The sequence below is a fragment of the Schistocerca cancellata genome, chromosome 8, assembly GCF_023864275.1.
Source record: "Schistocerca cancellata isolate TAMUIC-IGC-003103 chromosome 8, iqSchCanc2.1, whole genome shotgun sequence".
Lineage (NCBI taxonomy): Eukaryota > Metazoa > Arthropoda > Insecta > Orthoptera > Acrididae > Schistocerca > Schistocerca cancellata.
Window position 1 is genome coordinate 194895522 of NC_064633.1, and position 26985 is coordinate 194922506.

Sequence of the window (26985 nt, forward strand, 5' to 3'; positions counted from 1 at the left end):
TTAAAGTAGTAAATGAGTTTTGCTATTTGGGGAGCAAAATAACTGATGATGGTCGAAGTAGAGAGGATATAAAATGTAGACTGCCAATGGCAAGGAAAGCATTTCGGAAGAAGAGAAATTTGTTAACATTGAATATAGATTTAAGTGTCAGGAAGTCGTTTCTGAAAGTATTTGTATGGAGTGTAGCCATGTATGGAAGTGAAACATGGACGATAAATAGTTTGGACAAGAAGAGAATAGAAGCTTTTGAAATGTGGTGCTACAGAAGAATGCTGAAGATTAGATGGGTAGATCATGTAACTAATGAGGAGGTATTGAATAGAATTGGGGAGAAGAGAAATTTGTGGCACAACTTGACCAGAAGAAGGGATCAGTTGGTGGGGCATATTCTGAGGCATCAAGGGATCACCAATTTAGTATTGGAGGGCAGTTTGGAGGGTAAAAATTGTAGAGGGAGACCAAGAGATGAATACGCTAAATAGATTCAGAAGGATGTAGGCTGCAGTAGGTACTGGGAGGAGATGAAGGTTCCACAGGATAGAGTAGCATGGAGAGCTGCATCAAACCAGTCTCTGGACTGAAGACCAACAACAACAACAACAACAACAACAACAACTACTACTACTACTACTACTACTACTACTACTACATGCACTGAGGCATTCAATCACTCTTTCTTCCTGCGCTTCATACGTGAATGGAAAAGGAAGAAACCCTTAAAGATGTAGCTGTATATGTAGATGTTATGCTGGTTAGCTGATACGTCCAGAAAAAATATTTTGTTACAAGACCAAAAAAATATTTCCCGACATGAATGGTTATTTCAAAAGGCTACTTTTACCAAAAATCAATTTCCTTTCCTCCTCAGGAAAGACATTGTTTCCAATATCACTTAATAATATCATTTACAGTACAGATAATCTAATCATATGAGAAAATTTTCTTCGCACTGAGCAATTTATTGAGCCGAAGAGATAGACAACTATCACAGGAGGCCTAATATGAAGAGTGTAGTTGGGGATGTATTTTGAAAATCAGCTTGTGCAATTTGCACATAAAGGCCAAATTGTGCACAGGTCCACTGACTTTTTTACAATATCACATTTATGAGGGCTAATCTTAATTATTTCTGAATGAGACAGAACTGCTAGTCAATAGTTACCTTTAGATGGCAAAATGCATAGTACTGCTGATAAACACACACAAAATTAAAAGTGACACAGGGTCTTTACTTTTACTTTTACTCGTGTGTATTGACAGTACCTAGCATTTTGTCTCCTGAAGGTAAGTACTGTACAGTAATTCTCTCTCCTCAGCATTTCATGACCTCTATCATAATATGATGACTTTGACTAACAAGTTTTCAGAATAAATTTCAATCTCTCACTCAAAGCATGTTAGATCTGCAGAGCTGAAATGGCACATTCATATTCATTTATCCAGTAACAAGTAGTGTTGTGCACTAACGCACCCTATGAACTGCAGGCGAGCCATGAAAGGCAAGTGGGTCACTGTAATACTGCTACCTGGGCAACCCGCACTCCTCAAGTTGCCCTACAATGGGCCACATTGATCACATCACCGCCTGGGGCAGCGATATTCAGGCATATGTAACAACAAGCAGGACTTTGTGTCACAACACAACCCAGCCGAATATGACTCGCACTGGGAGCTTGTCTCCTGACATCGGACTTGTCCTGAAATCAGAATGGGCTTCTGACGAGACTACAGCCAGTTCCATCATGCACTTCAACTTCAGTCCTAAATTCAACTGCAGCCTCAGCACTGATGTAATCTCAGTGTCAACCAAAAGTCTCCTCACAGTCCACATGGGCTACTAAATGCAGTCATGGGCCTGGTCATGGCGTCAACTGGTCTGATGCTCTCCTTGACATCTAATTAGGTCCATTCCGAGGGGGCCATTCAATGCACATAAGCACCTTCTGCTCCTGTTGTCTCCATAAATCCTGGGTTCGAATGGGCTATACCGACTGATTTACACCTCCCACACTGCCAACAGCACTTGCTGCTGGCTGCTTCGCTACAGTGGACCTAAGCAGATACTACCTACCACAGCATCTTCGCCCTCAGACAGCTGCTAGAAGCATTGCAGTCATCTCGTCCCATCACCACAGTGGTTCCCTGCAACAGACACTGATCAACTCTGCTATACAGAATGAGCTGCCATTAAAAGTGAAATTCCACATATCTTTAGAAGTGGAAGGAACTGTTCCTAACTTCTGGAAAGTTTAGGAGGAGGGGTAGGTCACTTAGACCCAAAGTTGTGAGGGACCCACCTACTTTGACGACAAGGAAAGGTAAATTTGAAGTGGCAGGTGTCTGCAAGACAGTAGGTATACTGGCAAACAACATGCCAGCTTCAGTCCAAAGGTGATATGACTGAGTGAAAATAAAAATGGATTGAGAGGAAGCAGAAAAGGAGGAGGATGGTGGAAGGGGGAGGGGAGGTGAGGTGAGAGGGAGAGAAAAAGTAACGGAATAAAGAGAATGGAGGAGGGGAGGGGGAGAGAAAAAGTAACGGAATAAAGAGAATGGAGGAGGGGGGTCATTTGTCAGTAAAAACAAACTTGCCTTTAACAAACTACTATATTTTTTCAAGAAAACAGTTCATATTCACTATCTTCAACATTTATATATATATAAAAATTTGCTCTTTTAGTTCTTTAAATAACAGTGCAGCCTGTTTTTTTGACATATGTTCACTTTCATATCATCCTTCACAGACAATTTGTTTGTGAATTAATTCCAGCAATGTTCGGAAAAATGAAAAAGTAGTCAATGGTCATCTCCTTGTACTTCTTGAAATGGAGTATCAGGCACACATTTTAGCTACAATGTCAACCCCACCTTCTGTCATGTTGTACTCAATTATGATTTCAGGTTTGTGTATTTCTTCATCAACTGTCGCTATGTCATGTACAGCAGATAAAAGTGTGATAGCATAGTTTTCACAAGGAACATATGAAACTAAGGTCTTATCCTACTGAAATCCAAAAATTGCACTTCCAATGTATCTTGTTTTGTTTGGGAGAAATTCTGTAAAAATTTCGCGTCTGCTGTTCGTCATTGTACCAATGCAAGTGATAGCCTTCTGCAGCAAATATTCAAAAAGGAGGTAGCTTGTGTACCAATTGTAAGTTGTAATGTTCCTGTTAGAATTTTCTATATTCACCACATATCTTTTCACTATGTTCTCAGGAGCATTAGATACCTGATATTGTGTTGGTTGCATGATGCAATAAACCTCAGATTACTGCAATAAAATGTTTTTGCATCACACAGAGCAAAACTTTGATACATGTTGTTTTGCTGGGTATGTAATGAATCTATCTACAGCAGTCTCCATAGGGGTGAAGTATTTCATCTATCTTGGTGAATTCATCAGGCTGTAAGAACATTGACAGTTAGCAGCATACTGTATGAATTGCAACCAACTTATCAGTTTTTCTCCTGTCATTCCTCATTTCCATATCAACAAATCGTGTACAGCTTAGAAAAAATAGAAACCTATTTTAACTCATTGCAGTCCTAAGCAGTGGCGTTCCAGTTCTGTCTGCTGCCCAGAGTTCCAGTATATTAACATGATGGCATTTTCTTCTTCTTTTCCTAAAAAATCTGAACACAGACATTATTTTGTCAGTTTATTACCCATTTTGCGCGAGAATTGATTGTCTCCCCCTGTTTATTTACATAGATATTTGTATAGTTTACAATTTCATCAATGAAGTCAAGGTCAATTACTTTCAGAAAAAGCACTAACTTCATCAGTTATACCCATCACCTTTCTTTTCTGATCTGGTGGAATCTGCACAATGTTTTTTCTGTTGGTTTTTTATGTTTTAGCACACTCAGTTTTACACGAATGTGAAACTCTTTTTCAATAAAGAAGCCTCATACATCTGCTGTCTCTTCAGGATCATCACCATCCTCACCTTCAAGTTCAGATTCACTGCCATCGTCCTAATCAGTGTTTTCATCAATCAAATCTACTTTACTTTCACCCAGGTCTGAAAAGTCTGGATAGACTTTATCATCACCTTCTTCAAGCAGTTTGCAAATTTCTTCATCTGATACACCCTTTGAATTGCAATAAAATATCAAAGAAATGAAATGAATAAATACATTTAGATGTCGGTGTAACCAAAGTAACGTTCAATGTGCCTAAAAAATAACAAAAATAAAAAAGTGAGGAAATATAGTTAACTTTTTAGTACACTTTCCTCTGGACATTGACTGCTGGAACAAAGCTTGCAACTGTCACACCAGCAGGCGTAGGTACGTGTTGTACTTTTTACAACATTCAACATGTTGTTGCTTACAATTCAGAAAACAAACTGAGAAAGCTAACCAAATGAACTGAAGGCACTTTAACATTGTTGAGAAAACATCAACAATGGAATACATGGCAGCAATGGCGCAATAGCTCAAGGTTAAGGCATCGATTAGGCATAAAAACTGCCGCTGTTGTACTTTTTACAACAGTGTGCCTGCTCGAGTGTTAAGCACAGGAGGGATGTGGACAATTTCAATGCACCTACGAGCACTACTTGAATTTTGTCTCCTGATGTAAAGTAAAGGTCAGTTATTCTGTCTCCTAACTTAACATAGCAGCACATGTTGGACTGAAGAATAATATTTTCATCAATGTTAAAACAAATCATGGTTGGTTCGTGGATTTGGGAGAGGGGACCAAACAGCAAGGTATTTCCAGGAAACCTTCTATCATTGCTCAACGACATATTTGTACAACTTTACATGATAACATCCCTTTTGTATTACAATCAATAGTTTGTGGGCAGTAGCATGAGCCTGTAAACTAATTCCTATTACCTTCATAAGTGAGTTACAGCTGAGGTCCCCCATTAGTTGACACAGTACCAAGACCTACCAGACTAAAGACTATTCTAATGCTTCCCTGGACAACATCTTCTTCTTCTTCTTCTTCTTCTTCTTCTTTTCCTCCTCCTCCTCCTCCTCCTCCTCATCCTGATAAAAAATATTTCTATAGTGATAACAAATTTTGTCTGAATTTGTGAACTGTAAAATTCATGGCTTTGTATCTCAGAAGCCAAATTCAATATGGGGAACCTCTAGCCACAATTTTTAAGCTTTTTAAGTCCTGAAAGAAATTTAAAAAAAATCATTCAACTACGACACTTAACCAAATCTCTTCAATGAACTTTAGTCTCTTTACCTCTGCACCGTCAACAGGAGTAGTTACAACAGGCCTTGTCTTCTGTGGCAACCTTGTCTTAGTTACTGTTGGCAGTTTGTTTGGGAGACCACATATATGTCCACAGGGGCATGCTACCTGTAAGTATAATGTCAGCAAGATAAGATATTGTCAGAATAAAAATTACTGGGACAGTTATTAAATTAACTAAAAAGTCAGTCTTTATTTCTAACCATTTTATTTCAAAAGGCGTATTTGTAATGACAAAGGCAGATGGGTTTGCTTACTACCTTCTTTCAGAAATGGATAATTTACAAAATACTGCAGACCTCTAACATTTTGTTTGCTCACTTATTTCTTTATATGCAGATTTCTTTGACCTACTTGTGAGAATTTGATATTAGGATGAGGAAATGTTAAGACATAATTACAAAGAAAATTATCAATACATGGATTACTGTCTGCAACATAACAATTCAAAAACAAAGACTGCAGTAAATGAGAAATGCAAGAAATAAAATGAGTCTCTCTTAAAAACCGTCTCTAAACGAAAAAATCCACCGAATATAAAAAGTTTTATTTTACTTTAAAATAACGCAATTTCACTATGTAAAGATTTAATTCTGATGGTCTACATTATTTCATATCAGAGTTGTATTCTTTAGGTGACTACACAGGTCAGCCTTACTTCTTATGTTGCGATAATAGCATATTTTCATTGTATGCAAGGTTGTCAAGAATGGCACTTCTTAAGGTGTAAATATATTGAGAGTGGTGTTAAGTGTATGAACTTTTTAAAAACTCAAAGGATACAACAGCAGTTACATGGGAGGCATTATGCATACAATTTGATGAATATTTATTCACAAAACAATTAACAGAATTTTCTTTGATATGGTTAAATTAGCTCAACTCCATAACATAAAGCAAGGTGAAAGTATCTAAAGTAGCCAACTTCCTCTGGGATTACCAAAAAATTCTACAACAACAATAAAACTGTATGTAATTTGTTTTGTTTGCATTAATTAACAATGAGAGCAATTTCTCGGCATAAGCTTCTAGACTTGCAGAAATTTTGTTACAGAATGTTAGCCTCATAAAAAAACATTGAATATGCATGATTTGTAGGGGAACAACAGTGGACCAAAGACAGAACCCATGAAGGATTCCATACCTTGTGGTGCCAAAGTAAATAGAGTAGTTTAGTCTTTTTGCTGAAAATCTTCCAATAATGGCATACTTTCAAGGAATGTTTCATGTAACAAACATTTAGAAGCCTTAGAAAGATCACAAAATATGTCAATGTGTAAAATTCCTAAATTTACCCACATGCAGGTTCTCACTGCGGAGAGAAACTACAACCTGTTTGCTCAGGGACCCTATGGAAATTCATAAACAAATGACAGTTTTAATAGGAAAGAAGAAAGTTTCAAAATAAACAGATCTTTGATTCTTGTTACTATGAAAATGACCTACATGGAGGTAAGAATAGTGTGCACATATAATTTCCAGCCAAGAGCTCAGCTTCATTGCACCACCAGCAAGACAGTAACCTTATGAGAATGCTATAGTTGGGACACTGCCTTCGTACTAAATACAGGCCTTAGCAAAGAACTGGTGGGAAGAAGACAATCAGCTGTTTCAGCGAGTTGGTGGATTGTGCAGGCGAGCATGTATTTATATGAAGTTTCTGATTTTTTTCTATTTGTACAATGCCTAGAATCTGTTGTGTCCCTGGCTGCAAGTCTAATTGTTATAAAGGAGAATATGTACCGGGGTTCTTTTTTTCCCATCTGATGAAGGAAAGAGGAAGATTGGATTAAAAAAATTCTGAGGAAAAACCCGATAGTTACAAAGAACAGGTGTTTACATCCAACATTTTCCTGAAGATCGAATTATTTGGGAAATCAGAGCAGCTCGACGTGATGGTAAGTAATTATTAATAGCTTACAAAATATTTTTATACAGTACATAAAGCATGGATTTTGATATTGAAGATGGGCTTATATTTTTTTTAGGTTTGTCATGGCAGTTCCTCATCAAAAGTTGTATTTCTATTTCCAAATTTACTGATGTATTTGTTCTCCCCTGATGTGCCTGAAGGCAATGACCCAGAAGTCTGCAGACAGTTTACGAAAAACTTGAAATAGAAAGAAACATTCCACATGGGAAAAATATATTAAAACAAAGAGTATGTGACTTACCAAACGAGAAAGTGCTGGTAGACAGACACAATATAAAAACACACAAACACACACACAAAATTTCAAGCTTACGCAACCCCCCGGTTGCTTCATCAGAAAAGAGGGAGGAGAGAGAAAGATGAAAGGATATGGGTTTTAAGGGAGAGGATAAGGAGTCATTCCAATCCCGGGAGTAGAAAGACCTACCTTAGGGGGAAAAAAAGGACAGGTATACACACAAACACACATACATATCCATCCACACATATACAGACACGAAGCAACCGTGGGTTGCGAAAGCATGAAATTTTGTGTGTGTGTGTGTGTGTTTATATATAACAGAGGGAAACATTCCACATGGGAAAAATATATATAAAAACAAATATGATGTGACTTACCAAACGAAAGTGCTGGCATGTCGGTAGACACACAAACACAAACAAACATACACACAAAATTTCAAGCTTTCGCAACCCACGGTTGCTTCATCAGAAAAGAGGGAGGAGAGGGAAAGACGAAAGGATATGGGTTTTAAGGGAGAGGGTAAGGAGTCATTCCAATCCCGGGAGTAGAAAGACTTACCTTAGGGGGAAAAAAGGACAGGTATACAGTCACGCGCGCGCGCGCGCACACACACACACACACACACACACACACACACACACACACACACACACACACACATGAAGCAACCGTAGGTTGCGAAAGCATGAAATTTTGTGTGTGTGTGTGTGTGTGTGTGTGTGTGTGTGTGTGTGTGTTTGTGTTTATATATAACACAGGGAAACATTCCACGTGGGAAAAATATACCTAAAAACAAAGATGATGTGACTTACCAAACGAAAGCGCTGGCAGGTTGATAGACGCACAAACAAACACAAACATACACACAAAATTCAAACTTTCGCAACCCCAGGTGGCTTCATCAGGAAAGAGGGAAGGAGAGGGAAAGACGAAAGGATGTGGGTTTTAAGGGAGAGGGTAAGGAGTCATTCCAATCCCGGGAGTGGAAAGACTTACCTTAGGGGGAAAAAAAGGACTGGTATACACTCGCGCACACACACATACACACACATCCATCCGCACATACACAGACACAAGCAGACATTTGTAAAGGCAAAGAGTTTGGGCAGAGATGTCAGTCGAGGCAGAAATACAGAGGCAAAGATGTTGTTGAAAGACAGGTGAGGTACGAGCGGCAGCAACTTGAAATTAGCAGAGGTATTATGTGCTTTAAGTGTAAAATTGTTTATCATTATAACTGTGCAAAGGTGGACTCAAAACAAGAGATATGGAAATGTGATAATTGCGTAAAAGTGGGCACTATAGACAGCAAGGAAGAAATAATTTCCGTGTTGTTAGAAGAACTGCAAAGACTGAAAGCTGAAAATGTCACATTGTCTGCCAGAAGTCAACAGAACAAAAGTGAATCCCAAGACGAGAGCACAAATTGTCACCAGCCCAAGAAGATACCAAAACATCTCGTTTCTCAGCAGTTATATCATCTGAATACAAGCAACCGTTTTAGTGCCTTAAGTGATAAAATTGATGAAACAGAGAAATCTACTCAGGTGGTAGGACGAGACAATGTTCCTAAAAATTCGACAACAAGACCAATTGAGAGTCAGCCAACGAATAAGATTTTATTACTATCGGACAGTCATGGGCGAAACTGTGCATCATTGCTAAATGAATTTTTGAAACCCAAGTACTACACATCATCTGTTGTTAAACCAAATGCATGCCTCAGTGGTGTAGTTGAAGGGGCATCAGATCTTACTAGTGATTTCAATTTGGACGATGCAGTTATTATCCTTGCAGGAATAAATGACATTCGTAAGAAAAACAACTTTATTCCAGACTTAGAAAAGTTGACTGCAGCACTTGATCATACAAAGCTATTGTTATGTACCGTTCCCTACTGTTATGACAAGCCAGAAGTCAACGAAACAGTGTACAGATTTAATGAATATATAATGAATTTGTCATCTAATTTTGTTAATGTGAAAGTAATTGATGTCAATTTATTCTTGCAAAGGCCTGATTACACTAATCATGGACTACACCTGAACAAAACAGGAAAGCTCAGACTGTGCAGGAACATTGCTTCATCAGTATCAAACCCATGGAAACGGTGTGATGTAGTAAAAACACTTACAACCAGCTCTGCAAGAAAGGTCAGATTTTGTACCGGTACTGTAGAAACCAATTCATGCCAAGATAGACAGGGAACCAATGTGAATACAAGAAACAGATGTATAGCTGTGTCTCACCCTGTCACTGCCAATGACATATTAATACCATATGATGAAGTTCCACCCAAAGAACCTCAAGGACTGGAAAATAATTCCGATGCAGTATCTCCAAGGATAAAAGGTAATCCCCGATTTTCTACGAGAGAAAGAAGAATTCCAAAAAGAAACAGTGATTTTTTATGGCCAGCACCCACCCGACCTCACCAACGACATCTAGTGAACAAATCTCCAGCTGCGACATAGGTCTTAATGTATCCAACACAGTTTTGAGTGCAATGGGGACTAACGGTGTTAATGGACAAGCAGACCAGCAGAAGGACAGTAGAGGTAGCTATAAGAATCTTATTCTTCATCAAAATATCAGAAGTCTCAAAAGTAAATTAGAGTTTTTATCTGTAAATTTAGGGGACATGGACACTGTTGACCGTCCTCATGTTTTATGCCTTACTGAGCATCATGTAACAGTTGGAATTGATGGGCTGCAGCTTGATGGGTATGATCTAGCTACTCATTACTGCAGAACAAGTAAGGAGAAAGGTGGTGCTGTAATTTATATAGACAGTAAAATCATTTATAAATCTTTAGATCTAAGTAAGTATTGTGTAGATCAACATTTTGAAGTTTGCGGGACTGAAATTTCTGCAAAGGACATGTTACTTACTGTGCTTGCAATTTACAGAGCTCCAGCAGGGAAGTTTTGCATCTTTATGAATAAGTTAGAATCTCTTTTGACCAAATCGTTCTCTAAAACTAGAAATTTAATAATTGTAGGTGACTTTAATGTCAACTTCTTAACTGATAACAACCTCAAAACTGACCTGGACCACTTAATGAATTCTTACAACTTGGCTGCGATGGTTACCTGGCCCACTAGAGTTACAGAAAATTGCAAGAGCCTTCTAGATAATATTTTCATTGACAAGAATAGAGTCAACAGTGCTAGTGTGAGCAAAGTAATTTATGGCCTGTCTGACCATGATGGACAACTTCTGAAAGTAAATAACATCAGTTTGTGCAATAAAATCTCCCACACCTATAGGTCCTATAGATGTATAAACACTGAAACTGTGTCTGCCTTTAATGACTATTTGTCACAGATAGATTGGGAGCCAGTGTACAGCACATCAGATGTTAATGATAAATTTAACCTTTTTTTAAATGAATTTATATCTGTATTTGAAATGGCTTTCCCAAAAAAAACTGTCAGAAAGAACAATGAGGTTTCTTCCAGTAAACCATGGATTACTGTACCAGTAAACCATGGATTACTGGAGGTATAAAAATTTCTTGCAGGAATAAGAGGGAGTTACATGCCTCACTAAGAGTATCAAATGATCCCCTTGAAAGGTCTCATTTTAAGTTATATTGTAAAATTTTAAAAAGGGTGATAAACAAATCCAAGAGCCTGTATATTAAGTCTGAAATTGATAAATCTGAGAACAAAATAAAAGCAGTTTGGAATGTTATAAAGAGAGAGTGTGGCAAGAGTAACAAGAATGTTATTACCACAGAGATAAGCTATAAGGATGAGGTTATTCATAATCCTGTAACAGTTTCCAACATATTCAACAATCACTTCATAACTGCAGCAGAACAAGTAGGTTGTAACGGTTCCTTAAATGCTGCTACGCATTTATTACACAGAGCTAACCCTAACACGTATGACCCAATTTGTATTGCCCCAGTTACTATTACTGAAGTTAAAAATACCATCAAGGCCTTAAAAAATAAAAATTCCACTGGTATTGACAACATTTCACCAAAAATACTGAAGCATTGTAGTGACCACATATGTCAAGTCCTGTGTCACATTTTTAATGAGTCTATCCAGCAAGGTGTTGTCCCAGAGAGATTAAAGCTTGCCGTTGTGAAACCACTTTTCAAGAAGGGTGACAAAACTAATTTATCTAACTACCGTCCAATATCACTACTAAGTAGTTTCTCAAAAGTATTAGAGAAACTAATGTATACAAGAATTGTAGAACATCTTAACAGCCACAACATACTCAACAGAAACCAGTTTGGTTTCCAAAAAGGTAGATCAACTGAGCAGGCTATTTTTTCTCTCACAAATGAAATTTTTGAGTCAATAAATAATAAAATGTCACCTATTGGAATTTTTTGTGACTTGTCTAAGGCCTTTGACTGTGTGGACCACAACATTCTCTTACATAAGGCTAATTTTTATGGCTTGCGAGGTAGCATTGGTAGATGGATAGAATCATATCTGCAAAACAGAAAACAGAAGGTGATAATTAATGGTGCCAATGATAGTCCCATTTCTTCTGATTGGGGCACATTAAAGTGTGGTGTGCCTCAGGGGTCCATCCTAGGACCTTTGCTTTTCCTTATCTTCATCAATGATCTCCCACTTTGCACAGACACCGAGTGTAAATTTACTCTTTTTGCCGATGACACCACTATTCTGCTTGAAAGTCGAACTAACAGTGACCTAGAAAATAAATGTAATGCTGTACTCGTTGACATCCTACACTGGTTTAAGTGCAACGGACTAACTCTAAACATTCAGAAAACTCAGTATATGCAATTTCACACATCTCAACAAGAAAATGAAGTATGCCAGTTAAACTGTGGTAACCAAAATATACTACACTGTGAATCATCTAAGTTCTTGGGCATTCTAATTGATGGCAAGCTGAACTGGTCTGAGCATATCTTAGACCTACATAGAAGGCTCAGTGTGGCAACTTGTGCTCTGCGTGTAATCACCCCCATTGGTGATGAGGACGCTACTAAAGCTGCCTACTTTGGTTATTTTCATTCTATCATGTCGTATGGCATAATATTTTGGGGCAACAAGCCTTTAGCCAAACAAATATTTACTGCACAGAAGAGAGCTGTTAGAATCATGAGTGGTGTTCATCCAAGATATTCTTGCAGAAGTCTGTTTCATAAGTTACAAATATTAACACTTACCTCTCAATTCATATTTTCTTTGATGATTTTTGTTTCTAACAACCTATCTCTTTTTAAAACTAATAGTGAATGTCATGATCATAATACTAGGTCTAAAAATGATCTACACAGGGATCTGAAACATTTAAGTCTTGTTCAGAAAGGTGTTCATTATTCAGCCACAAAAATTTTCAACTCCCTTCCATCAGGTATTAAAGATCACATTAATGTCTTACCTACTTTTAAATGTAAATTGAGAGAATACCTAATGGTAAATTCCTTCTATTCTCTTGATGAGTATCTACAGATAAAGCAATGATTTTTTATACTGATAAAAATTTGTTTGCTATAGATCACATTAACTGTTTAATTTGGAAAATGTACTATATTTCCTTTTTAGGTATTGTTTTATATTACTTGAGCTATACCTTTGATTTGATTTTAACCTACAAACTTATTCATAATCTTATGGTACATTTTTGTCATTTTATATATGTGTATTATTTGTTTAATTTGGAAAATGTACTATATTTCCTTTTTAGGTATTGTTTTATATTACTTAAGCTATACCTTTGATTTGATTTTAACCTACAAACTTATTCATAATCTTATGGTACATTTTTGTCATTTTATATATGTGTATTATATCTGTTGTATGTAATCATGACTCATTCCACATCCTTGTGATTTATCACAATACGGATTAATGGAATACGAAATAAATAAATAAAAAAAAAAAAAAAATAAATGAGGCCTGGCGGATAACGAGAAGAGAGGATATACTGAAGGGCAAGTTCCCATCTCCGGAGTTCTGACAGGATGGTGTTAGTGGGAAGTATCCAGATAACCTGGACAGTTTAACACTGTGCAAAGATGTGCTGGCCATGCACCAAGGCATGTTTAGCCACAGGGTGATCCTCATTACCAACAAACATTGTCTGCCTGTGTCCATTCATGCGAATGGACAGTTTGTTGCTGGTCATTCCCACATACAAAGCTTCACAGTGCAGGCAGGTCAGTTGGTAAATCACGTGGGTGCTTTCACACGTGGCTCTGCCTTTGATTGTGTACACCTTCCGGGTTACAGGACTGGAGTAGGTGGTGGTGGGAGGGTGCATGGGACAGGTTTTACACCGGGGGCAGTTACAAGGGTAGGAGCCAGAGGGTAGGGAAGGTGGTTTGGGGATTTCATAGGGATGAACTAAGAGGTTACGAAGGTTAGGTGGACGGCGGAAAGACACTCTAGTGGAGTGGGGAGGATTTCATGAAGGATGGATCGGATCTCATTTCAGGGCAGGATTTGAGGAAGTCGTATCCCTGCTGGAGAGCCACATTCAGAGTCTGATCCAGTCCCGGAAAGTATCCTGTCACAAGTGGGGCACTTTTGGGGTTCTTCTGTGGGAGGTTCCGGGTTTGAGGGGATGAGGAAGTGGCTCTGGTTATTTGCTTCTGTACCAGGTCGGGAGGGTAGTTGCGGGATGCGAAAGCTGTTTTCAGGTTGTTGGTGTAATGGTTCAGGGATTCCGGACTGGAACAGATTCGTTTGCCACGAAGACCTAGGCTGTAGGGAAGGGACCGTTTGATGTGGAACGAGTGGCAGCTGTCATAATGGAGGTACTGTTGCTTGTTGGTGGGTTTGATGTGGACGGACGTGTGAAGCTGGCCATTGGACAGATGGAGGTCAATGTCAAGGAAAGTGGCATGGGATTTGGAGTAGGACCAGGTGAATCTGATGGAACCAAAGGAGTTGAGGTTGGAGAGAAAATTCTGGAGTTCTTCTTCACTGTGAGTCCAGATCATGAAGATGTCATCAATAAATCTGTACCAAACTTTGGGTTGGCAGGCCTGGGTAACCAAAAAGGCTTCCTCTAAGCAACCCATGAATAGGTTGGCGTACAAGGGGGCCATCCTGGTACCCATGGCTGTTCTCTTTAATTGTTGGTATGTCTGGCCTTCGAAAGTGAAGAAGTTGTGGGTCAGGATGAAGCTGGCTAAGGTAATGAGGAAAGAGGTTTTAGGTAGGGTGGCAGGTGATCGGCGTGAAAGGAAGTGCTCCATCGCAGCGAGATATATATGTATTGGCTCTCAGAAGACAACTTCTGAAATTTGGACAACATTAAAAATACGAGGGTGGTTTGGAAAGTTCTCGGAACAGAATAGAAAAAAAAAAAAAGTACTTACATCACTGAACTTTTTTTTTTATTTTTCAATGTAGTCTCCTTGTAGATGAATGCACTTGGTCCAATGATGTTCCATTGCCTTGATCCCATCTCGAAAATGAGTTTCCCTCAGGTCTGCAAAATAATTGTCAACACCAGCTACCAATTCTTCGTTTGAAGTGAATCTTCGTCCACCAAGAAGAATTTTCAGTTTTGAGAAGAGATGGAAGTCTGACAGAGCCATATTAGGTGAATAAGGCGGGTGTGGCAACAATTCAGTCCTCAGTTCATGTAATTTTACCATGGCGATGGCACGTGTTTTTGATCCAGTGTCGCGGTACCCACCTTGTAGATAATTTTTTTTTCATTTCTAATTCTTCAGTTAAAATGTGATTTACCCTATCAAAAGACATCTGGCAAGCACACGCTATTTCACGCACTTTCTATCAGTGATCCTTCATTACCATTTTGTGCACTTTTGCAATGATTTCTGGAGTAGACACACATCTTGGCTGACCACTGTGCGAATCACTATCTAAGCTATCGCGACCAAATTTAAATTCATTTCTCCACTTGGCAACTGCTGAATATGAAGGAGCAGAGTCTCCAAGTGTATTCTGGAAATCTGCATGAATGTCCTTTGCTTTCATGCCTTTCTTTACGAAGCACTTAATCACTGCTTGAATCTCAATTTTTTCCATCTTCGCAAACCACTATGTGGGAACAACAACAGACCCATGTCACTGCCACAGCTCTCTCCCAAAACCATTGTTGTGATACGTGTTTGCAGGTAACAGTCCAATGAATATTGCATGAACAACTCATTGCGCTAGTGCTGTCACCTCATGGTAATTGCAAGAACTTTTTAAACCACCCTTGTAATCAAGGCAGATTCAACCATAATGACTGGCTAATTATAAAGCACAATGATTGTTTATACTTTATGATTTTAGAATTTAATTAATACCCTTCAGTTAGAAATGTATTGACCTTTAACAATTTTGAAACTCACATAGTGTATGGTAATGTAAACATACACACTACTAGGTTTGATTGGATTTTAGGATCACAGCTTCTTTGTAATACATATGCCAAATTGTACAACTTGTTAACTGTGGGGAAAAAAAAGAAATTAGCATTAAGGAAAACATATGCAGAATTCAGACACTACTAACTGAATGCATGGAAAAAAAATGAAAAAGGAGGAGGAGGTCTTAATTTCATACATGAGCAACTGCAATGCCTCCCATCCGAACAGCTGAGATATTCCTCAGAACTGTTGTTCCTTACTGCATGCGGTTTTTACTTTTCATTCCTAGCAGCTTATAAAATTTTGCGTAAGGTGAAAATTATTGTTTTGCCACATCCACATTATTTGGAAAGTTTAATTAATCAGGCATTAGCAGTGGAATAAACAAGTCTCTTAAAAATATTTGCTAACTAAGTATGAAGCCCTTGAATCACATGAAAATTTAGCATGCCTTTTACTGGGTGAAATATTTGTGAAGCCAAAAATTACATACAAGGACAATAGACTGGTAGGGATGGCCAGTAATTCAACAGCTATGAAAGCAGCTCCTACCATTCAGACATTAATGATTAAATCAATTTTGTCTAAGAACAAAAATTTTGTGACACTAGTTCCTTTAAAAAAAAACTTAGATGTTGAATTTTTACACCCGCATGAAAACACACTTTTTCCGTGTCATTAAGTAACAGTATATTTTCCCTCTGAACTGTAAAACTTATCAATCCTTTGACTGGTTATGTTTATATACAAGGGCGTAGAATTTCCCGGCACTTTAGGAAACGAAACTCAGGGAAGAAAATCCCTTTTGGAAAGATTTTTTATGTGCAGCAACATGTTCGCTGCATATTTTCATACTACGAAAGTATAAATTCGAATTCCACCAAACACCGCATGTTACTTTCCAAACCACTGTAATCGAGATTGAGATGCGCTTTTGTAAGCCAGTCATAACTGATGTCACATGATTCCGCCAGTCGATGACAGCAGTTATGTAGACCACAGGACACGTGATGTAGTCAGCTAATAGCAACATCACTGTTAAGTAGTGCATATACACAAACAGGAAAAGTTAATGTTTTAAATTAATATACATAGTGTTGCTACAAGAAAAGCAAAGCTTTTACATATAATATTGGTCTCCAAGGTTAATAAGCTGCAAGAGAAGCTAAGCTTTCACATATAATGTTGATCTTCATTGCGCGTGTTACACTTTAACATACCGGGTGATCAAAAAGTCAGTATAAATTTGAAAACTGAATAAATCACAGAATAATTTAGATAGAGAGGTACAAATTGACACACATGCTTGGAATGACATGGGGTTTCATTAGAACCAAAAAAATACAAAAGTTCAAAAAATGTCCGACAGATGGCACTTCATCTGATCAGAATAGCAATAATTAGCATAACAAAGTAAGACAAAGCAAAGATGATGTTCTTTACAGGAAATGCTCAATATGTCCACCATTATTCCTCAACAATAGCTGTAGTCGAGGAATAATGTTGTGAACAGCACTGTAAAGCATGTCTGGAGTTATGGTGAGGCATTGGCGTCGGATGTTGTCTTTCAGCATCCCTAGAGGTGTCGGTTGATCACAATACACTTGCGACTTCAGGTAACCCCAAAGCCAATAATCGCACAGACTGAGGTCTGGGGACCTGGGAGGCCAAGCATGATGAAAGTGGCGGCTGAGCACACGATCATCACCAAACAACATGTGCAAGAGATCTTTCATGCGTCTAGCAATACATTGTTTTTTTTTCTTTTTTTTTCCTTCTTCTAATAAAATCCCATGTCATTCCAAGTATGTGTGTCAATTTTTACCTCTCTTTCTACATTATTCCATGGTTTATTAAGTTTTCAAATTTATACTGACCTTTTGATCACCTGGTATATCAGATAAATGTGCCAGTAAAATTTTTAGCCAAGTCCAGTGACTTGTCCTTGAAGCTTTCCACAAATAAATTAGCTACCACAGAGGAGAGAGAGCTTCCCGTAGCACTACATCAAATTGCTCATAATAACGACATGAATGTCTGATCTTCTGGGTTCGAAATGGCTCGTCGTCAAACGCTCTGTGATTTAAGAAATTCATCGTACCATCTCGCACATAGTTCAGCCTGCGTAAAAGGAAATTTACTTTGAAAGTAACGCTTTTCAAACCACCATTAGCAATATTTTCCCGCGACCTGTTAGAAATAGATTTGTTTCAGTAGTAGTCAGAGAGCGCCCGATAACAGGCGCTACCGCGCTTTGGCAGCTGCTATGATGCAGGAAGCCCGTATGTTCGTACGTGTAAAACATTGAAAGATCTTACATTATGTCATAAAAGAAACAACACATCAGAGGAAACTCCAAGAGTATCAGAATTTCAAGAATGGCACTAAAATGGCACATTTGAAGTGCATACTTAAAGAGCACATTCATATATCCAGATTCCCAATGAAGTAGGCCTCAATCTGATATTAAACTTTTCAGTGTGTGTTTCAGGATGTAAATTTTCTTGGAGTATCAGTACTGTATCAACTCTTTTGATTCTTTATCACGGGATATTGCCATATGCGCTAGAAGAGGAAAATGTGCACTTAAAATGCAGCGAGCAGTTGAAATTAGCCAATAGCGTGGAACTAAGAACTTCATTTTAAACACACTGACAGCCTTACCGTAAAAAGGTTGATAAAAACCTAATTTCTTTAGCAAACCGACAAAAATAACTTCATTGTTCTACAAGGCAATTAATGCATGACTGTCAGAAAGGTGGAATTAAAGTAAAATCTGAAACTAATAACATATATTAGTCTTCCATAATTATGTGAATGTATTTTAATTCACTTGATAGTTCCCGGCCACAGAAATCCGTTTCGTTTTCATTTGTAGTGAGAGCAGTAAACAAAGAGGAAACAGCAAAATAACTAAATGCAAACACGAGTCACATGGCGACTACGCACTTCCCAACTATAACTCAGACTGCTCTGCACATCAGCCCAAGATCTATGATATTTTCGAACTGGGGCAATACTAAGATTGTATAGCCCGGTCCCCTTTTGCCTGCAGGAAAGTCTATTTCTAGATGCGACTAGGATTACCCTGATAGACATCACGTACACTATGCACGCATTCAAAAATCAACACATGATTCATTCAGAAATCAACTTACAGAGTGTGTTCAAAAACCAAAAAGGATGTGTTTCAAAATCATATGAATAATCGATAGACCAACGTGCACTGATGCTAGGCGCTGGCACCCTCCTCCCCCCTCCCAATTGTCGCCTTGGTCAGATACCTCGATTTGCCCCACTCTGCAGCGGAGTGAAAATCTCATTCTGGAAACATCCCCCAGGCTGTGGCTAAGCCATGTCTCCGCAATATCCTTTCTTTCAGGAGTGCTAGTTCTGCAAGGTTCGCAGGAGAGCTTCTGTAAAGTTTGGAAGGTAGGAGACGAGATACTAGCAGAAGTAAAGCTGTGAGGACCAGGCGTGTGTCCTGCTTCGGTAGCTCAGATGGTAGAGCACTTGCCCGCGAAAGGCAAAGGTCCCGAGTTCGAGTCTCGGTCGGGCACACAGTTTTAATCTGCCAGGAAGTTTCATATCAGCGCACTCCGCTGCAGAGTGAAAATCTCATTCTGGATCTCAGGTTATTGTTTCACTCAAATATGGGACAACATTTGTCAATTGTGAAAGCCCCCAAGGGATTTTTGAAGGCATTGATTTTCAATAGGTTGGAATTACACAACTCTAAAATAACCCCCGTCATGTGGTAAATTTGTAATGGAAATTTCTGGCAATAGCTTACACATTTGGGTGAATATGTTGCTAGGAAAAAAAAAAAACAGCTGACTGTGACGTAGCTGCAAAAAGACCTAGGAAAGCTTCAATATTTATACAACTGTAGTGATGTATGTAACACACTTGAGTATTAAAAATTGTTCCCTTTCAAGACTAGAGTACTAGGTAAAAGACAAACAAGTCAAAACTGAAGTGTTTAAGGACAATAATAAGTGTTTATTAGCATGGGTACCAATATTAATTTAAAATGTAATTTACTAATGGAACCTTATACAACATATTTTGTCATGTACATTTTACCATTTCTTCTTTATGTATGTACATATATATTACGAATGAATGCAATATTAAATCATGTAGTAATGCAAAAAGTAATTACAAACTGCTTTAATGCATTATACATGTATCCTATGTATGACAAACACTGAGCAGTATAATCTCTGTCCTTATACATTTACTTTTTGAATTTAAAATGTACGGCTACTAGAAATCTTGTAATGGTATTTTAAGGACAAGGAACGCAAACCATTTAAGTTGTGGTTAATTATATGAGAAAACACAATTGCCCAAGTTGAATTTAATTTAAATCTGTATATGAATCTGCTGCCTCACTGCCAACTCAAGGCTTGACGTCATAAAAGCTGTAATTCGGCCTTGAGTTTTCTAAGGCAGTGAGTGGAGCCATTAACGATGGCAGTCGAGTTTAGGCTCTTACTAAAAACCTGATGTCATGCATTCTCCAACAGCCAATGACTGTTCACTTGTTTTCTGAGCAGTCTGTCATAAACATTTTGGCCAGTGCAAATGTTACATGTGATTGTAGTGAGTTATTTAATGAATTTTTATTCCATTTCTTGCAGATTGTCATGGCTGATGGTGGCGGTAAGCAAAAAATTCTCCATGAAGAAACGAGAGACATAATTTACAGGGCACTTGCTTTCTTCAACCGCAAAGCAGAAAACGATAGCCCTCACACAGATGATGTCAGATCTCAGGATCGCACTGCACAAGTGAGTGGCGTCAGCTTGAGAATCATTCAGCTAACTGCCAATGGAGGTAATTTCTCTGTCCAGGCTAGTGGAAGCCCAGTTTTCAGATCACCAAGGAAACATCACAGTCATGAGATGCCTGTCACGAATTTAGAGATTTTGACAATGATGATCTAAGACAAGTTGTGCTCAATATGAGTAAGATAAGCAAACTTTCTACTGTCAAAAAAATTACATTGAAAATGCATTGTCAAGAACGACAGTTCTGAAGATATAAATGTATTGAGACTGCCACTTCAAAGAGGGTGTACAATATTTTCTTTTACATCTCATGAGTTCGTAATAATAATGACGATCTCTCCCTAGTCCATACGGTGCTGATGTCGTAGGTAGCTGCCGTTACCCGAGGACTGGCTAAAATATGTGATTTTTAGGAAGTTACAATTTGGTTTTCAAATATGTTGTTGGAATTTTACAACATTTTTAGGTTTATTGGACTTTCTACTTTAAATAAACATGTTTTGGTATCGCTAGTGTTAAACCTGACTACACAGATGAAACTTCAATTTAATAATAATTATCGCAGAAAAAAATTGAAAAGAAGTTATAGTACTGAAATACATACACTAACATGTGATACAGCACATTTATGTCAACAGAAACCCACAGAACACACGATCAAAGCAAAATTTAACGTTCACTGAGGAGTACAGTGTGATATACACTGAAACATTGAGAGATACACAGTCCAACTTTACACTCACTGGACTCGTATGCTCTGATTCAGTTGATGATATACCTGCTGAGAATCCTTCAGAACAACACACAGTCTGTGAAAATAATATGATAAACGTATGCAGCAACTCATCCTCGAAAAGGCTAGAAATAAAGCTCTTTTCAGATAACGTGTAATCTGAATTATCATCAAATTGTTCCTTTCCACCATCTGCACACTCATCAAGGACTTGTGTAAATCATTTGCTGCAAACTTTTCTCCTCCTCACTGCACATTTTGAAACATAGGCAATTTGAACGTCAGCTAATGCCCGCGAAACAAGAAACAATAAGGAAGGTTTCAAAACTGAAATAGTTTTCTGCCGATACCGCTACTGCTATCTAGCAATCAAAGCAGAAACTACAAAACATGCAGACCTCATAGGAGTTTACGGGAGCTGTAAATATACATTCAACACTCCGGAAAATCATTGTAACCGGCAATATAATGTGCACCTGCACATTCCCTTTTCCCCGCAAGCACCATAAGAGAATGTCAGCTGCACAATAACTGTTAATAAGAAAAGAAAATAATGACTTTATTATTTATTAAACAACAGTAATAACTGAGTAGAACGTTTTAAATTCCGGGAATTCATTTGAATATCCTAGCTTTTCAAGGTTATTTAAGATTCATCGCTAATTCCTGGTTTTCAAGGATTCAAGGATTGCTAGCCACCCTGATAGCAGTATGCTTCAGAAGACTATCAAGGCTGTCAAAAAACCAGTAATACAAGTTGTAGCGGTGATATGCAAGACAAGTGGAATAAAATTATAAAAGTTTGAAAGTAAGTGTGCATGGATAAAAACAAAACTTTTTGCAAACATAACAAAAGATCAAAGGTTGTTAGGGTTTTCTTTGGTATACTTCATTTGTTCAAGTTATTGCAGAACCATTTCTAAGATCGGGAACATGAAGGTTCCAAAATAACAAAAAGCAGCAATAAGTTTTAAACATTGAAAAACACATCACATTACCAAAGCAAACTTACAGCTAACTAGTGAACAAGGAAGTATGAAAGGAAGTAACACACCTATTCTCATGACCAACAACTTGCACCTTGAAATATGTTGTTCACAGAGACATCAAAGTAATTTCATTGAACTCATTAACAATATCTCTGATGTCTTGGATTTAAAGTTTCCAAAATGGGTACGTTCAGCTCTGCACAGGAATTTGAAATGAATCTTATAACTGAGGACAGTATTCTACAGATATTCTTAGACATATGGTCAGCAATGAAATTGATGATAGAGGATGGCTGTGATCTTTCCACAAAGTTTCACTACGTCAAAAAATCTCTCTTTTGTCTTTTGAAATGCCTTTTAAGTATTAAAGTCAGGTGTATATCAATTTACAGACTAAATGAAGATTGCTTTCCAAAGTACAAGGATTATATAAAACCTTATATCATATGACGTAAGAAACAATGTATGTTTCCTTATACAGAGGAGATATTTATTTGTCGGGTACATTTCAGTTACCGATGAGCTAGATTCAGCATATTCTCAATGTGACATTGACTGATTCTGAACCCCTGATAATCCTCAACACTGAGCTGTATGCAAATATTGTTAATGAAGTGCTAATAAGAGATATGCCAGAGGCTGTGAACTTAAAAAAAAGTTTGATAACAGAAGTGATAACAGTGTGCAGTGACTCTGTGATCTCTGATGTTCCTCCAGGTAAAGTGAAATAATTGAAGGCTATATTGCGTTCTTAAAGTGCCAATCTGTTGATAAATTACTGGGTTTGGGGGGAACATTAACTATGTCCATATTTGTACACACAACTTGTGTGGTTGGCACGCACACACACACACACACACACACACACACACACACACACAAGGAAAACAACAATTCTGTGCACATGTAAACTAACCCCTTTGAAAGGCATTTACAGCACATAATTTACCAATACGAATGATTTTGATATAGTAAGAATGGAATATTTTAGGACTAACCTTACTCTTCTTGTAGTTCAATTTTGCAATCGACAGAAGTTTCTGTAAGATTAGTGTCACTGGACTTCCTGCAGATATGGAAGAGTGTACTGCACTTTCCACTTCAGTACCAGGTTCAACCTTTACATTAGGCGTGGATTCCTCCCACCAGTACTCCAACTGTATTTTACCTTCACTGCCAAACTGAAAAGAAAATAATTATTACAGAACTATGTTACACTACTAAACTCCTCTTCTGCTTCTGTAAAAATTGCTTTTTAGTCCTATTATCATCCTTTCGTTTTACATTCCCACAGTATCTTCTTTTTCCCTTTTTATGCTTCCTTCCTGATTCCTGTTTAATTACAATTTATATTTTTACAGTCATTCTGTCATAAATGCATACTGTGATGCACCTCTTAGCCTCACAAATGTCATCATCTCAATCCCACATTTCCTATTCATAAAGTGACAAAACTGTGTGCTAAAATCTACCACGTGTGTATAGAAGAAGGAGATAAGAAACAAAAAACAGATAATAATTAATATTGCAAATAGTAGTAAGTTAAAGCAGGAAAACTGTTCATGATCCTGGCACACTGAAATTTTAAGGAAATTATATTGCTACAGAGACCCCTGAAGATACTACAAAATAAAGTGAAACATATTTGGTCTTCATTAGACTTAATTACAGTCACAAAATATGGTATTTAAGCTACATAACAGATTCAGTACGGTACTTCAGTCTTATGTGAAGTTCATGATACTGTTAATTGGTATCAATGACAAGTGCTGTATTCAGTAAATACTGACTACAAATTTTTGGAAAACATCGATAATACACTCTTTACAACACTCCCAACTGATGTCACTGTTTTGTTCCACCAACAATCCTAAAGATTTAACTAGATTTAATTAGTTGTTTCTTTCAAATTGAAATCAATATTCTAAAGTAAGTTTGTAACGTGACTGAAATGAGAAGTTTACAATGTGCCAACCTCAAACAGTGAGACACTGATTTTACACACAAAACATCCAAAAATGAGTGTTGTGCCCAACATGCAACAGAAAAATGCATGACAGTAATAATGCAGAGAGTCAGGGCAACAAATAAATGGATCATAAGAATATCTTACATCATGATACACTGGCAGATGAGTTGCAGAAAACTACCAAGTCTACAGCAGAAGACTAAGATGTGGATATGTCTGGAAGAGAACTTTATCCAATAGTGCAGAAAAAGTGGGTTGTTATTGTGTCACAATAATCATGTGCTACAAGTTACACACAGAATTAAGTACAAATGATTTTTGTCTAAAACTTAGTCATCTGAGTACTGAGTTGGCCCATCAACAAATACCCAACAGAGATACCTTTCACAGACAGAGACAAAAAGATAATGTTAATTTTTGTACACCTACCATTAGGTAAAGTTCTCCTATAGTAACAGCATGAGCATCCTTCTGTGTCCATCCTTCACGAACTTTTTCTATTGTGGCTTTGGAGGAATCCTCTTTGGACTCTGTCTGCTCTCCCACTGCAGCATTGCAATCTTTCTGAGAGCTTACCTCAGACATATTTTCTATTACTTTGGAGAGGTCTTCCTTGTTATCAAGTTGCTCAGCTGGTGGCGAACACTCCATGACATCTGCATCTGTTGCCTCGGTGAATACATTGCTTTTATCACTTGGCTGTGATGGACTATGCGCAGCCAATGGGCTTCCTGCAGAGGGGGACAAAAAAGTTCAACAGACAGAGAAATTTCGCATAGATTAAAAGTTACTTTCATGAGGTGCAGCAATAAAATTGACTGAGAGAAACAGTGGAAATCCAGTTACAAACTTAGCTCCTAGGGAATCGAGAGTGGATTTGAGAAGGTCGGGGTAGGGAAGCAGAGGTGGTACGGTATGGAAGCGGTAAGAGCAGAGAACACAAGACTTCTAAAGAAATTTTTGGTATTTTTAAGTCAGATGACAGGGGAGGGATGGAAGCGGTAAGAGCAGAGAACACAAGACTTCTGAAGAAATTTTTGGTATTTTTAAGTCAGATGACAGGGGAGCATTGGGGGGGGGGGGGGGAGAGAAACTGAGAGAATGGAAATGACAGCATAAATCTGATTGTTGGAGGTGTGTGTGGAAGAACTGAGTGAGAAGATGTAACAGGATAAGGGGTGGGGATGGGATAGTAGAAGATGTGGGTAGGAGGAGGGTGAGCAAGGGTTGATAATAGAGGGAGTGACAAGAAATGTGAAGATGAGTGAACCGAAAAAGGGTGGGAGGGGATGGTTGTTGAGGTGGGCAAGGGAAAAGTGGACAGAGGGGTAGTAGAATCATTTGTTGGTTGGAGAGAAAAGACAGGAGGAGAGGGAAAGGAAAATAATGAACATTGACTGGAGGGAAAGAAGGGGTCTTGACAAAGGGAGGAGACACACAGGGGTGCTAATGACCAGGATCCACATTGTGGATAAAGCACCATTATTTTCAGTATCAAAATAAGATGACGAGGTTTCTTGTTGGTAGAGAGAAACTGTGGGTTAGCAAAAAATATCCACTTATATGGACATGGCCTTCAACTTTCTGCCAATGAATGGATTACACCGGAGTATATCAAAGCCAGGGTATAACAAATCTGTTTCCCCCCACCCTCCACTGGTGCCAGCATTTTTAACCATCTTCATTTGGGCTGCTTGTACGTTAGGTGTCTTTTGCGAAACTGATTGATATGACTGATGTGCATGTATATGTGTGTATAGTGACAAGCTGTATCTACGCTGTTATTTATGAACAAAGGGACTGAACCACAGTCTGCTTCTATTCAATAGCATTAGTGGGACTTAATATTTTCGTATGATCATACAGACCACTGTCATCTGCCACATACATTCCCTCTCCACAAGACACTGAGAAGAGATTTGCAGCTTAATCCAAGGCATAATAGTTAAGTTTAATGATTGAAAACTGTACATCACCACCTTCCCTTCCCTTGCTGACAGCTAATTATTCGTGATGAAAATGTTTTCACCGCCACATCTGAAACAATTTCTTCAGAGCCAAGCACACACCTAAGTGTGAGATATTGACTTGGTCTAAACACAAAAGGGCCAAATTTGTTGTATAGGGCGGTTGTTCTAACAATTTGTACTTCAAATCCCTTGGTTTTCTCATTGCCGAAACAAATTTGTGGACAGGAGCAGTATCCTGATGAAATATAATTATTTCTCCCAATTTTTACTCAGACTTACCCTTATTGGCCATAACCCCCATTCTCCAGATGAAACGGAATTGCCCTCCCTGCCCACAGATCAGTGTCACTGGCACCCACCCACTGCTTTGAGTGCAGTTTTGTTTCTGACATTTTGCAGTGGATCCCATGTCTTAACAGTAATAAATCAATGCACAAAACAATTTGGATTTAAAATTAGTAAAAAATTGCTGAGACATTCATTTCCACACCTACCTCAGTTAGCACCCAATAAACACAGCACCCACTTTTGTAAAACTTTCTCACTGCTAATTCTCTGTGCAAAATCATACCATACTTTGTCCTGTTTACATCTGTGCTTGCACTTCTGCAATGCCCTAACACAGATCACCTTCAACAGAAAGGATGCACATCTGAATATTTTTTTAACAGTTCAAAATAAAGGTGAAGGCTCCTTATAACTCTCTTTCAACTTTGGATGAATTTCTTTTGGCAATAAACTAAACGAAGTAATACATTTTACATGTATATGGTATTCCTGTTCATCTCTCT

General features: G+C 38.1%; 1 protein-coding gene across 7 annotated transcripts in view; it reads right to left on the reverse strand.

Moving 5' to 3' along the window:
• Positions 1–26985, reverse strand: part of LOC126095087 (protein cramped) — a 235935-nt gene that overhangs the window by 127931 nt on the left and 81019 nt on the right. For all 7 annotated transcript variants that reach the window (XM_049909774.1, XM_049909776.1, XM_049909772.1 and 4 more), the window contains exons 8-10: positions 24654–24955; positions 23254–23436; positions 5216–5332 (exon numbers count right to left, since the gene is read on the reverse strand). In XM_049909774.1, the coding sequence (XP_049765731.1) occupies positions 5216–5332; positions 23254–23436; positions 24654–24955 (602 nt within the window). The remainder of the gene's footprint in view (positions 1–5215; positions 5333–23253; positions 23437–24653; positions 24956–26985) is intronic.